Here is a 12848-nt window from a genome sequence, read left to right as displayed (position 1 = left end):
GAGTAACTGCGTAAGTGTTGTACAGTGTTGAATGCAGGTGTGTAACAAATCAATGCACGTGCAGGAAAAGATTAATGAAAAGCCAAATAGTGAATGAATGGATGAATAAATGAAGATTTTATTATTGAGCATTACTGAGATGCAGTGTACATTTTTAAACAATAAAAGCCTTCAAAAAGTAAAAAAAGAAAAAGTTTCCAAAAACCCTAAATAAATATAATAGATAAATGTATTTGATATAGCATCTTTCACAGAAATTAAATTCACAAAGCGCTTCATTAAAACAATAAAACAAAGCAACAAAGAGAAAGTAAAACATAGAGCAAATACAGGCAACTGAGGCCCCAAACAGAAACATACCAGGGAGGCACCTGACAATTTAGGGTGGGACAAAGGCCATTTTGAAAACATGGGTCTTCGGTTGTTTTTAAAAACTTTCTAAGGAGACTGCAGACCGTAAACCTAATATAAGAGAGTTCCATAGTGTTGGAGCCACGATTTTAAAGGCATGATCACCTTTTGTTTCAGTCTGGAGCGTGGAACAGCCAGTAGGCCCTGCTCTTACAACCTAAGGGACCTACTGACAATATATGGATGGAGAAGATCACAGATGTATTCAGGTGCCTGACCGTGGAGGAACTAGTTCAATAATTAAGACTGATAAGGGTAACTGAAACATATAAAAATGGAACAACACTTCCTGTTTTTGATCATCTGTACACCAGAATATTTCAGGGTTTTGTTGAGCCATTTCATGGATCATCATCATTATTATATGTGCAATTCAAAACAAAAGAAGCAGTCCTCTGAGGTTTAACAAAAGGAAAACACAAACAGTTGTGGTGGGATTTGAACGCACAACTTTCATCACACAAAACTACTTCTCTACTTGCTCACATATCAGACATCATCATGATGTTAAAATATATACTGGGGAGACACATCCCTCCAATATTCAGATATACTCAAAATGCCAGTGGGGCCAGTGGGAAAAACACTCAGTAATCCCAGAAGCTGGAAAATGTTCTTGGCGTGTGCACCACATGCGCAATCAATTCATTGGACTGAATAGGTGACATCTTGGGGTCAGGGTCCAGAACCCAACTGACCCTGCAGGTGATTGAGGAGCTGATCTTGTGACCTTCACCTGTATATTACCTTTTATAGCCTACAGTAAACCTGATTTTTGTGGCTTTTTAGTCTACATAATAAAATTGTATAAAAATCATTGGTTAATACTGATCTATTTTAATGTTCAACAATCCAGTAACATGTAAAGCCTTGCTTTGAACTTTCACCTTAAATAAAAATGAGAAAAGTACTTTGTGCATAATCCTTAAAACTGTTCAGAATAACATTAAAGTTAACAACACCTTCATTTGTACCTCAGAGGACCTACATTTTTGAATGACGATGCAAATTTGAGGTCAGTTTATATTTGGTGTATGTATGGATGAATGTTTTAATTGTTTATCTCCACGGTTTGATGTTTGTAAAGGTATAAAATAACATTGTTTAGTCAAGTCTATTGTAGTCAATATCTTGAATCACAACTTTATCTCTAGCCCCCCTGCAACCCCCAACAGAATAAGTGGTTACGGAAAATGAATGAATAATAACGTGTGGTTATCACAAAATCCCACAGCACACTTGGATTTGCATCACGGTACACTAGTGTGATTTGAGAACACACTGGTGTACGGTGCCCTTCAAGTGGCAAAAACAGGATGCAGTGCCATGTAGGTTGTTCTTCATGCTGGAAAACAGTGCCCTTTTGATTTTTATTTTCGCCCCTGCCTCTCCAACAGCCTGAGTCCGTCACTGACTGACAATATGCTCCCATAAATTCATCATTAGGTTAAAATGCCAGTTTAGGAATGCAACATACAATGTGCAGGTTTCATCCAAATTATCACAAGTTGAAATTTGCTCTGCAGAATTGTAACTAAGTGCACGGATGGATATGGATTTTATTTTGAAGGTACAATCATAAGTCTCATTTTGCGTCTTTGTTTGTAACTTTGCACACTTCAGGGACCCTGTTGAGCGCCTGTGAATCCGGAGTGCACATGTAGAAAACAATACTGTAATGCAGAGCGTCTAAAACAGCGAAAAGTGCCACATCCTCCTCCGTCCAGCATCTCTCTATAATCCATCTTCACAGCACTGATTTGAAGTGGTTTGAATAGTTAAAGGTCTACTTATTCAATCTGAGTCGACATCATGTGACTGCAGCTGAATCGCTGTTATTGCTGCGGTGATTTTTTTTTTTTTTTTTTTTTTTTTTTTTTTTTGACGTCTGAGCTGACATGAACAGAAGGATGCGGCTTAGGACAACATGGGAGAAAGGCAGGCCTCGCAGCGATGTTATTTTTAGTGGCAGTACTTAAGTGCTCATATCTGAACTGAGACACTGGCTATAAATTCACCCCCCTCTTTCTCTGTGTGTGTGTGTTTTATATAAGAGCCCACACAGGTGAGGCTGCTCTGCTGTACAGTATAGGACACTAATATTAGACTGAGTGCTGAAAGGGAAATGTAAAATCCATGTCCTCTCAAAAAGCAGGTTTAATAATTGATCTGTGGAGAATGATCAGATTTTACACCAAGGATGAAGTTTTACAATCTTAAATGTCTTATTCTCACACACACACATATCTCACCCTGGCTTTGAATATGCAGTCTTGGGATGCTTAAAATCTCTGACACACACATACCTTAATCAGATCCCTCCTAAATATTCTGAAGCCCATCATTTTGCTGCCATCTGCTGTCCATTGCTGCGTCTCTCCTGGTGTGAAGCAATAAAAGAAAGACCACCGAGGAAATTGGTTCAGCAGTTTATTTGCAGTTTTATTAGAATGTGTTTACAGTTCGGCCATATAATCCCCCTTAGGAAATGAAAGTCTAAAAAAAGAACATTAGCAAACATTATAAAATAAGTCGGCTACCAAGCTACTCTGTGTGGTCACTGGTTGGAGGGGGGGGTACAGGATGTTGGTTCGGTCACTGTGCTGCCGTGATGCAAACAAATGGGCAGGGCACAACAAGCAACTTGCTTCAGCTCTGTGGTTTGGGGTACACATGAAGGACTTCACTCATAGCATCAAGATAATTATGGGCTGGTAACAAACATCCGTAACAGTCTGCGTCTCATTAATGCTGCCATGAACGTGACATTTAAATAATATGAGTCCACTCTGTGTTATGACAAAGGTGTGATTGTAGCTTTTCTTCCTAATGGCTTATCTAGAGCAAAGTATCTGAAAACCTGAGTATTTCAAAAAAGATAATTTCATAGAAAAATAACATCTCACAGTATCCATTCAGCCTGGCTTTGTCTTCGAAACTGAATTCTTTAAAAAAGAGAGCAAAACAAAATGATGTGCTATTTTGCCATCTTAGACGCGACGCTGAGCTCAGATTCTGCAGAGGCTTATGATTATTATATTATCACTGTTTCTGTGGATTTACAGTAAGGGCCTTTATTTTTTTGTCTTCTTTTGGCATGACTGAAATTACTAAACAGCCCGCCCTGCTCTCGCATTAGAGACCTCAGAGCGAGGGGGTTTTCACAGTAAGAAAAATCAGTGGTTAGGATAAAGTGGTTTATGTTACCAAGGCAACTGTACGTGGCACGATGGGCACAGCACTCTCTAGAATCTAGACAGTGTTTTTGTTCTGACCCCACATACACAATAATAACAGTACTGGAAATATGCACACAGAATATGCATATTTTTGGCATCTTCTGCTGATTTCTGAAGTAGGGTACGACACTGAGTATCCTAATCCACACTCAAGCAGCATATTACAAAACATTCATTATGAATAGGGCAGGTACAATATAGTTCTGTGTTTACATTTTGAGCCATCACGAAAGCTATGTACCAATTAATTTCATCACACTATCATAAACAATACGGGTAGCTGTTGTATGTAATATATAGATATACTGCATGTATTCATATATATATATATATATATATATATATATATATAGTTTTATCTTGGTGTATTACAGCACAGTAATACACATCAGGGCTTGGCTCCAGTTAGTATAGTATTTACAATAAGTTCTGTCATTAATCTCTCTACCAATATTTACAGAATATAGATTTCACACCTGCTGTCAAAAGGGGGATTTGCATGATCACAATCAAATATTCAGTTATATGGAACGACATTACAAGTGTCCACATGAGACAAAGAGGATATTGTACAAACACTGTTTCCTCTCAGACCAGATCGACGTGGCATGGTGGGGATGGATGGCTGATAGTCTTGGATAGTTGCATTATTATTGCTTATTATCTTCATGAGGTATAAGTGAATGTCTATGCAGTTTTTGTACAGTAAGGGTGGAGGTGTGGGGGGTGGAGTACATCAGAGAGGATTATTCTGCTAAAGCAGTGTGAAGACAGAGACGCAGAGAGGTGAGAGAGTGATTGGAAGTCGGTTAAAACCAAGGTGTCTGAAAGACCTTGTTGTCGTGGTAACATCTATCACAAATGCTGCAAATCTAAAGACAGGAGTGAAACAATATGAGGGCACAGTGCATCGAAAAAAACAAAGCTCAGCAAACCAGACCTCACTTTACCGTGTTGGTGATGTTACGAGTTAAAATGTGATATCAAAGATTGAACATCAGCCAGAGGTCAGCTATAAAAAGGCACAAAGAATATGACTTCATACTGTAGATATCAAAGTGACTGAGAGAAGATGTTGGTAGTGTGGGTAGCTGCAGAAAAACAAGTCGAGGTCTTACAGTGTGAGACTGACAGAATCTGATGCTGTATCATTCAGCTGCTGCTGCTGCTCTACTTCCTGTTAAAGGAACAGTGTGTAGGATTCAGGGGGATTTAGTGGCATCTAGTGGTGAGGACGGCAGATTGCAACCAGCTGAAACTTCTCCTGGTTCGAATTCCTTCAGTGTTCTTTGTTCAGGAGGTTTTTACCGGGATCCAACTTATATGTATACATTTCCAAATCAAACAAACCCAGGGATTTAAACTGGTAACACTCTGCATAAAGCAGTTTCACATAACAAATCAGTGTTTTTCAGATGCCGTTTGGCTTGTGTGAGTAGAGCCGTTAGCCTAGCACCTGCTAATGTGTGCTCACCCTCCTTTCTGATCCAGATGTTCAGGAGGTTTTTACTGTTTGCCGAATTATCTGTAGAGGTCTCTTCCTCCCCGAAACATACAGATCCGGTGATTTAAACCAGTAAGAACACCTAATAAAGCAGTTTAATGATTAAAAAAATCAGTGTTTTTCTGATGCTGCTCCTCCAACACATTCTCACTCCAACCTTGTCACATACTGACATTTGGTCATGGACTTTCCACGTCCACATATGCCGTGCAAGGTACCCTGGGTGCATTGGTTGTTGACTTTCTGGGAAGCAGGGTCAAGTTCTTTTCTTTCAAGATACACTTATGTTTTCACAGGAAATTTAACATTTACATACAGTCTCTTTCAAAATAAACGCACTACATCCTTCAACAACTAACGCACATGGTTGGGTTTAGGAAAAAAGAACAAGGTTTGGCTTTATGATCTTACGGGACATGAACACCGCTCTCTCGGGTGAAAGTTGGTGTTTGTTGGACCCATTTTGCTGCCTTAACTTTCGTCCTTGTCCCGCCAGGTTTCCCCCTGACACCACGTGCAACCGGCTTCGTAACATGCCGACATTAAAGGACGCCTTTTTTTGTTGGTTTCTGACACCGCAAGTCACTGCCCGAGCGCCGGATTTCGACAACTTTGGAGTGAGACTGTGCTTGCTCATCACGGACGGGCTGACACAAATGTCCCTATCTAGAGCCAGTGTTTGGTTTGTCCCTTCTGGGCTACTGTAGAAACATGGATGTGCAACATGGCAACCTACATAGACAAGGACCTGCTCCCTATATAGATATAAACGGCTCATTCTAAGGTAACAAAAACAAAATGTTTCTGATTTTCAGGTGAATATACACTAAAGAAAACATACTTGTTATATTAAATACCATTTCTGCCAACATATCCCCCTCAGTCCTACACACTGGACGTTTAAAAGTCAAGAGAGAGCACTTCCTCTTCCGTCTCCGTTCCCTGTCCGCCTCCTGGGGCGCCTGTTCCCTCCTGTGACCTGAGCCACCCTCTGCTGGCTGGGTGTGAGCCAAGGCCCTGGTACCACAGCAGCCCTGTGCCCGCCAGCTTCCGCTGCGGCCAGAGAAAGGCCTGAGATGCTGGCAGCGGACACGCTGCCGTCAGATTGGCTGCCTCCAGATTCTGACTCATCGTCCCCCAGCTGCTCTACGGACAGTGCGGTGAGGAAGGAGAAGGACTTTCTCTGTGACACTGGATCTATCACAGCAATGCCTGGTAAAGGCCCCTCGACACGCCCGCTCTGTGCATCGTCGTCTTCCTGATCCTCAGTCAGCTCTGTCTCCCTGTTTTCAGCCCTGTCATCATTCTGCTCCTGCTCCTCCTCCTGCTCCTTCCTCAGTTCCCTGTACTCTGCTGCCATATCCCAGTTTTCATCGTTCTCCTCCTCCCAGTTCTGTTTGGGTCTGGGAAGCTTTTGGGTCGGACTTGGAATGGGTAATACAACATCCTCTTCACTCTCTTCTCTCTTTAAACTGACTCTCTCCTCTACCTCCACCACCTCCTCAACCTCCTCAACCCTTTCTTCAACCTTTTCCTCAACAGCAGGTACCTCCTGCTCTTCCTCCTTCTCCTCAGGCTCTTCATCCTCTACCTTCCTCACCCTCTCCTCACTTCTACTTCTCCTCTCTCTGCTTTTGCTCCTTCCTCTTTTCTTCTCCCCTTTCCTTCCCCTCACTGTCCCTCTTTCTGCCTCACTATCATCAGAATTCCTGAGGGCATCTCTGGGTAAACTCTGAGACCCTTTTTTCCTCCTCCTACTCCTGTCCTTAGATTTCCGAGACCTCTCTCCCCACTCGGAGATCGGGCTTTGTAAACGAGAGCGTCCTCCTCCCTCTGAGTCCCCTCTTCTTCTTCTCCTTTCTGTCCCTCTCTCTTTCACACGTCCATCGGCAGACTTGCTTCTCCTCTTCTGCTTGGAGCTGCGCCCCTTCCGCCCGGTGGAGTCTACTGCAGCCACACCCTGCTCCTTGGGGTGATGCAGGAGGGAGGGGGAGGTGATTCTGTGCTCACGGCCTGGACACACATCACATGGAGAGAGGAGGAGAAAACAATAAAGAGGCAGGTAAAAGAAAGGAAGAGCAAACTCTCTGGCAGAGAGCATTATGTAATCTGTTATTAAAGAGCTCTGAAATCCAAGAAGTGTTTTTGTTTTGTGTTTTTTGGTCATGCATGAGGTCAGCTTGTGTAACAACTTTTCTTTTGCAGAAAAGCAGCAACCTTCAGAAAACCCTTCAACAGAAATACCACACACATCTGATTATTAGCATGCTCCATAATACTGTAACTGTCTTTCAGTGTGCTTACAAATTGCAAAGCTGGCACAGCCTGATCAGAGGACGGTTTGAGGGTAACTAAATCTGGCAAGAAACTGGTATCATATTGTGAATGTCAACACCACAACTTAAAAAGGACAGCACAACTTAAAAAGGACAGCTCAACCAAAAAAAAACACAACACATTTTTCCTCTTACCTGTAGAGCTGTTTATCAGTCTAGATTGTTTTGGTGTGATGTGCCGAGTGTTAGATATCCGCAGTAGAGATGTCTGCCTTCTCTCCAGTGTAATGGAACAAGGTAACACTCAGCTTGTGGTGCTCAAAGCACCAGGAAATACATTTAAAAAACTCAACAGCAATGTCTCTTTCCAGAAATCATGACCCAGTTACTCAAGATAATCCACAGACCTTGTTATGAAGCGGTTTCATGTTGAAACTACTTTCTTTACATCAAGCTACGCCTGCCACCAATATCACTGCAAAGAAGGAAGCGTATATCTACTGCTTGCTAATGTCACACCTTAGCTGAGGAGGACACCATTAATGTTTGTATCTTGCACTGTCATGAGCACAAACCTCTCGTGCATGAGTAGATGCACACTTCCTTCTGCGCAGTGATACGCTTGCAGGGTGTAGATTATTAGAAAGAAAATATAGAGCCTTCAAATGGAACACATGAACTTGTGGTTACCGCATGGGACATCATGTATATGGTAGGGCTGCAATGATTAGTCGACTAATCGATGACTAATCGACTATTAAAATAATCTGTGACTATTTTAGTAGTCGACTAATCGTTTGAGTCGTTTTTCATAGAAAAGTACTATAAAAGTTCGCCAAAATACTCTTATTGCAGCTTCTTACGTTCAAATATTGGCAGCTTTACACACTCTCCCATGACGGTGAACTAAAACCCTTTGGCGTGAGTACGAAACAGGACATAACATGACATAATTTTGGGGTTTGGGAGAGACAGACCGACATTTTTCAACATTTTAACACATTTTTCGATAAAATGATTAGTCGACTAATCGAAGAAATAATCGACAGATTAGTCGACAATGAAAATAATCATTAGTTGCAACCCTAGTATATGGCTGTTCCTCAGTCACGGTTCAACACTAAAGGTGGCCGGGCTTTTGCTGTCAAGGCCCCTCAGCTCTGAAACTCCCTGCCTGAGGATGTGAAGCTGGCTGAATCAGTGACATCTTTTAAATCACTTCTTAAAACCTATCTCTTCAAAAAAGCCTTTTATTAATTTCAGCACACTATTTATTTTATATATGTCTCATTTGATTAACTTTATTGTTTTTATCTTGTGCTATCATTAGTTATTGCATTCTTTTATTTTGTATTACTCTAATTGTTAGATTAGCTGTACCTCAGTGCAATCTACAGGGCAATTAGTTACTATCTTTGCTCATCTGCTTCAGTGATGGTATTTTAGCTTTATTTTATTTCTAGTGCTCTTAATATCTTCTTAAAATTGACTCAATTTATTTGCTTGAATCCTGCATTGTTTTTAATCCAGGATCAACCATGTAAAGCACTTTGTAACTTTGTTTTGAAAAACGCTATATAAATTAAATTTATTATTATAATCATTATTATTATATGCTGAGCGTTCTGGTGATTAAGTCGTGAGAAAACTGCTGCTAGGCAACAGCAACATGGATGCAACTGTTGCCTTCTAGAATCCACTGAGGCTGACAATTTAGCAGGCTACTGTAATGCAGGAAATGCAAAGGCACAGTGACAGAGGTGAAATGAGGATGCTGGGAATATAAACATTTCTCTCAGACATTGAAAAATTATAAAGAAATACTCTATATGACTTAAATTACAACCTATTAGATTGCCATCCGCCAAAAAACGAACTTCCATGACCACTGCCATTTCTGAAAATGTCAGCAAACTTTAAGAAGGAGCTTTAAGAAATTTTTCACTAACAAGGTTGTGAATACCACACTCTTGACTCTTGTCATGAACACGGTGAACACAACTCTATTTGAAGGCAGCAATAGTTCCAACATAAAACTCACAACAAGGTCTGTGGATTATCTTGAGTAACCAGGTTATGATTTCTAGGAAGAGACATTGCTGTTGAGTTTTTTAAATGTATTTTTCTGGCGCTTTGAGCACCACAAGTGACATCTCGTTCCATTATATTAGAGAGCAGGCAGACATCTCTACGGCTGATATCTCCAACACTCAGCACATTACACCAAAACTAAACTGACAGCACTACGGATAAAGGAAAAAGTGTGTTGATAAGATTGATTAAGTTGATAGTCACGACTATCTTCTAACAAGGAGGTCCAACACACAGGCTGTAAGGTATCTTATTCTACAAGTGGAGACAGCAGTGGTGACTGAGTAGAGGAATGTAGAGAGACAGAAAATGGGAGAACTAACAGGAACCATTACCAACCGCGTATTCTCTGTCCGTCCAATGACATAGAAGCAAGGCTCTCCTAGCTTGGAGTTGGTCATACATAGAGACAAACTGGAGAGCTCCACTGAGAGAGAGAAAAGAAAGGAAGGAGTGGAGCAGAGAGGAGAGAAGTGTTTGGAGGAAAGGGAAAACCAAGACAGGCCGATCCAGAGGAGGGAATGTGGGGATGTTAAAAGCAAAAAGAAGGGAAACACCACAAAGAAAAGAAAAGTAGAAAGTGTGTTAGTCAGAATCAGTCCCACAGGAAAAGGAGGAAGGAGATTACACACCCAAGACAGATGCATCACAAAAGAAAAGGACGCAATGTTTTATCATATCTCGTACTTTAAATCTCATATATTTACATGGCAGTCCCTAACTATTCCCTTGTCCTCCCACTGTGTCTCACCATAGTCAGGCACGTAGCCGTTCCCTCTCTTGAGGACTAGGTGGATGCGATGGCCTCCTCGGCGGATCTGCTCCACCGCCTGGCTGTGGGTCATCCCCGCTGTACTGTCCCCGTTGATCTCCACAAGCTGATCGCTGACCTGCAGCCACAAACACACAGACACAACATCCATGCCATTATTTAAAATACTGTACCTGTTATCTCTTTAAAATAACAGAACATTCAGGAATATAAATGAGAGATGATGATAGATTACACACTCAAATACAGAGAATGATACAGATATTGTGAAGGAATTTTCCTTTTTAGGATCGTTCTTCTGTAACATAAAGGTGCTACAACGCAGTTGTACCTCGAGTCATGTTCAGATAAGCTGTAAGCCTAAAAGAGCAGAAGGTCATGCTCTGCTGCTTCCTTAGAGGCAAAAGTTAATCTCTTGCACTACCAGTCATGATTGGTGTAGCACAGCTGCCTCCGTTCCCACAGCAACCAAGGATGGGGTGAGACAGGTCACTCTCTGCCCCAGACTTATAGATAGATAGATAGATAGATAGATAGATAGATAGATAGATAGATAGACATTGATTGAGATCAAGAGGAGGTTATTTATTTAGAGCTGGGAACAAAGCTCTTGCTGAAACAGGCCCTTCTGCACACAGGTAGTCTTTCCCTGCATCCAGAGGGAAGGATAAAGTATTTGTGAAGTGGATGATCTGGGTTCTGAGTGACTGTGACTGCTTTGTGGATCAGGGATAAGGTGACATTATCAGATCAGTCGGGGGTAGAAATACCTACAAGTTTGCTGGCTACTCTTATTAGTGACTGTGAGCATATGAAAAAAACAGATGGCACCATACAGATGAACTGGCTCCATAATGCTATGGTACAGGAGAAGAAGAAGATGGGGTTGCACTGACAGGTGATTTAATTTACAGATGGCTGTAAGTCTCTGCTTACAACATTATTAAATGGCCATGGCATGCTGACTGAAGCTGAGGTTATTGTCCAATCTAATGGCTAGGTATCTGAGAGACTCCACCACCTCTACCCTCTCCCCTTTGATGGTGAGACCAGGAGAGTGGACCAGTAATCCTCACACATATGGAGCTTGGTAAAGAATCACCTTATCTGGAACATGTAGTGACTCTCTAACAGTAGGAAATGGTTAAATCCTCCCTGTCAAGAAGTGCATCTTCAGAATCTCAGGTTGGCATACATTGTCTTACACTGTGCTTGACCGTGATTTTCCTCGATGGAACTTCATGAAATGCTGTTGCTTGAGACATCTAAGTCTCCTTAATTTCTTCAGTCACAATTTAACCAGCTCTCCAGATTTCCATCACAGACATAGGGTGAGGAGTAACACATAACAAGTAATACACATAACTAAAAAAGTCGTTGTTTCTTTTTATAAACTGTGCTTTTACTCTTTACTCCTTTCTGAGTCAGTAATCTACTTTTTACTTCACTGCTTTTCCCATTTACACCTTTGTTACAACTGGTCTGCTGTATATGTGGGGATTGAGAGCAGGGCGGGAGAGCGTACGAGGAGCACTTATGCTTACAAGCTGCCTGGAAGAAAAAGAAGCACCACTGTCCTTTGAACACGATGTGATGATGACGAAGACAAAACCTAGAACTAGAGGCAGCTTCGAGCCACAATCCCTGGCCACATCTGGCAACAATTTTTACACCAAAATCTAAAAATGCAATAGTTACATGATGAAGTGCTTGCTGTAACTCCCAAAAAACACAAGATCTCTGCATGTAAAAACGCCTCTACTAACCTCTGCAAGCACATTGAAGTAAGCTGCACACAGAGTAGGTGAAAATGTAGTTAGCTAGCTAATGTTAGCTACGTTAAGCTTTCATGTGTAATATTAATCTTTGATGTTACAGGGAAGAAAGGGCTAGAGAGGAAGAGATGGAGAAAGTGTAGGAGATGGTTCATATCTCAGTTGTATGGACTAGCATTATTTATTCATGAAGCCGACCTGCTCCACTTCATTAAAAAAGTTTTATTAACAGGTGCTGGTTTTTAATTACTTTGCACTTCTCATGTTTTTGTTTTTTACTTTTACTTACCAAATTACTTTACAGGAAAAGCGTAGGAAGAGTAGATTGTGAGATGAACACAGCAACAGACATACCTGCATTTTTTGGCTCCGTGAGGCCGGCCCCCCCTCCATCAGTCCCAGGACATAGAGGCCCATGTTGTACTCGCTGCCCCCTCTGAGACTAAAGCCGAACCCTGAGGGGCCACGATCCAGGTCTACGCTGTAATACCTGGAGTCACGCTGGGAGACGAGTGCAGAGAGAGCAGAGAGGGAAGACTGATTATCATCACTCTAGAGAGGATCAGACACTGGCAGTGGAAAAGGTGAGCAACAGCTAAAGTCAATTCATAGATCATGGTGCTGCACTCACCTTTGGACGTGACCTCTGACCCTTTCTGCTTCTGTGACCAGGGTCATACTCAGTGGTTTCTGAAAGGCTTGAAGAATCTGAAATAGATGATGTTGAAGACAGATTATGAGTCAAGAACTGGACTGTATATTTGTGTGTGTTTCCTAAAT

At 41.6% G+C, this 12848-nt stretch overlaps 1 protein-coding gene across 1 annotated transcript in view; it reads right to left on the bottom strand.

The window, feature by feature from the left end:
• Nucleotides 1-2827: 2827 nt before the first annotated feature.
• magixb (MAGI family member, X-linked b) overlaps nucleotides 2828-12848 on the bottom strand; it is a 60943-nt gene continuing 50922 nt past the window's right edge. The window contains exons 14-17 of the mRNA XM_078169835.1: nucleotides 12700-12776; nucleotides 12423-12569; nucleotides 10273-10411; nucleotides 2828-7167 (exon numbers count right to left, since the gene is read on the bottom strand). Of these exons, the coding sequence (XP_078025961.1) occupies nucleotides 6062-7167; nucleotides 10273-10411; nucleotides 12423-12569; nucleotides 12700-12776 (1469 nt within the window). The 3' untranslated portion in view covers nucleotides 2828-6061. The remainder of the gene's footprint in view (nucleotides 7168-10272; nucleotides 10412-12422; nucleotides 12570-12699; nucleotides 12777-12848) is intronic.

This window comes from Epinephelus lanceolatus, chromosome 8 (assembly GCF_041903045.1).
Source record: "Epinephelus lanceolatus isolate andai-2023 chromosome 8, ASM4190304v1, whole genome shotgun sequence".
NCBI lineage: Eukaryota > Metazoa > Chordata > Actinopteri > Perciformes > Serranidae > Epinephelus > Epinephelus lanceolatus.
This window is presented reverse-complemented; position numbering and strand designations above follow the sequence as displayed.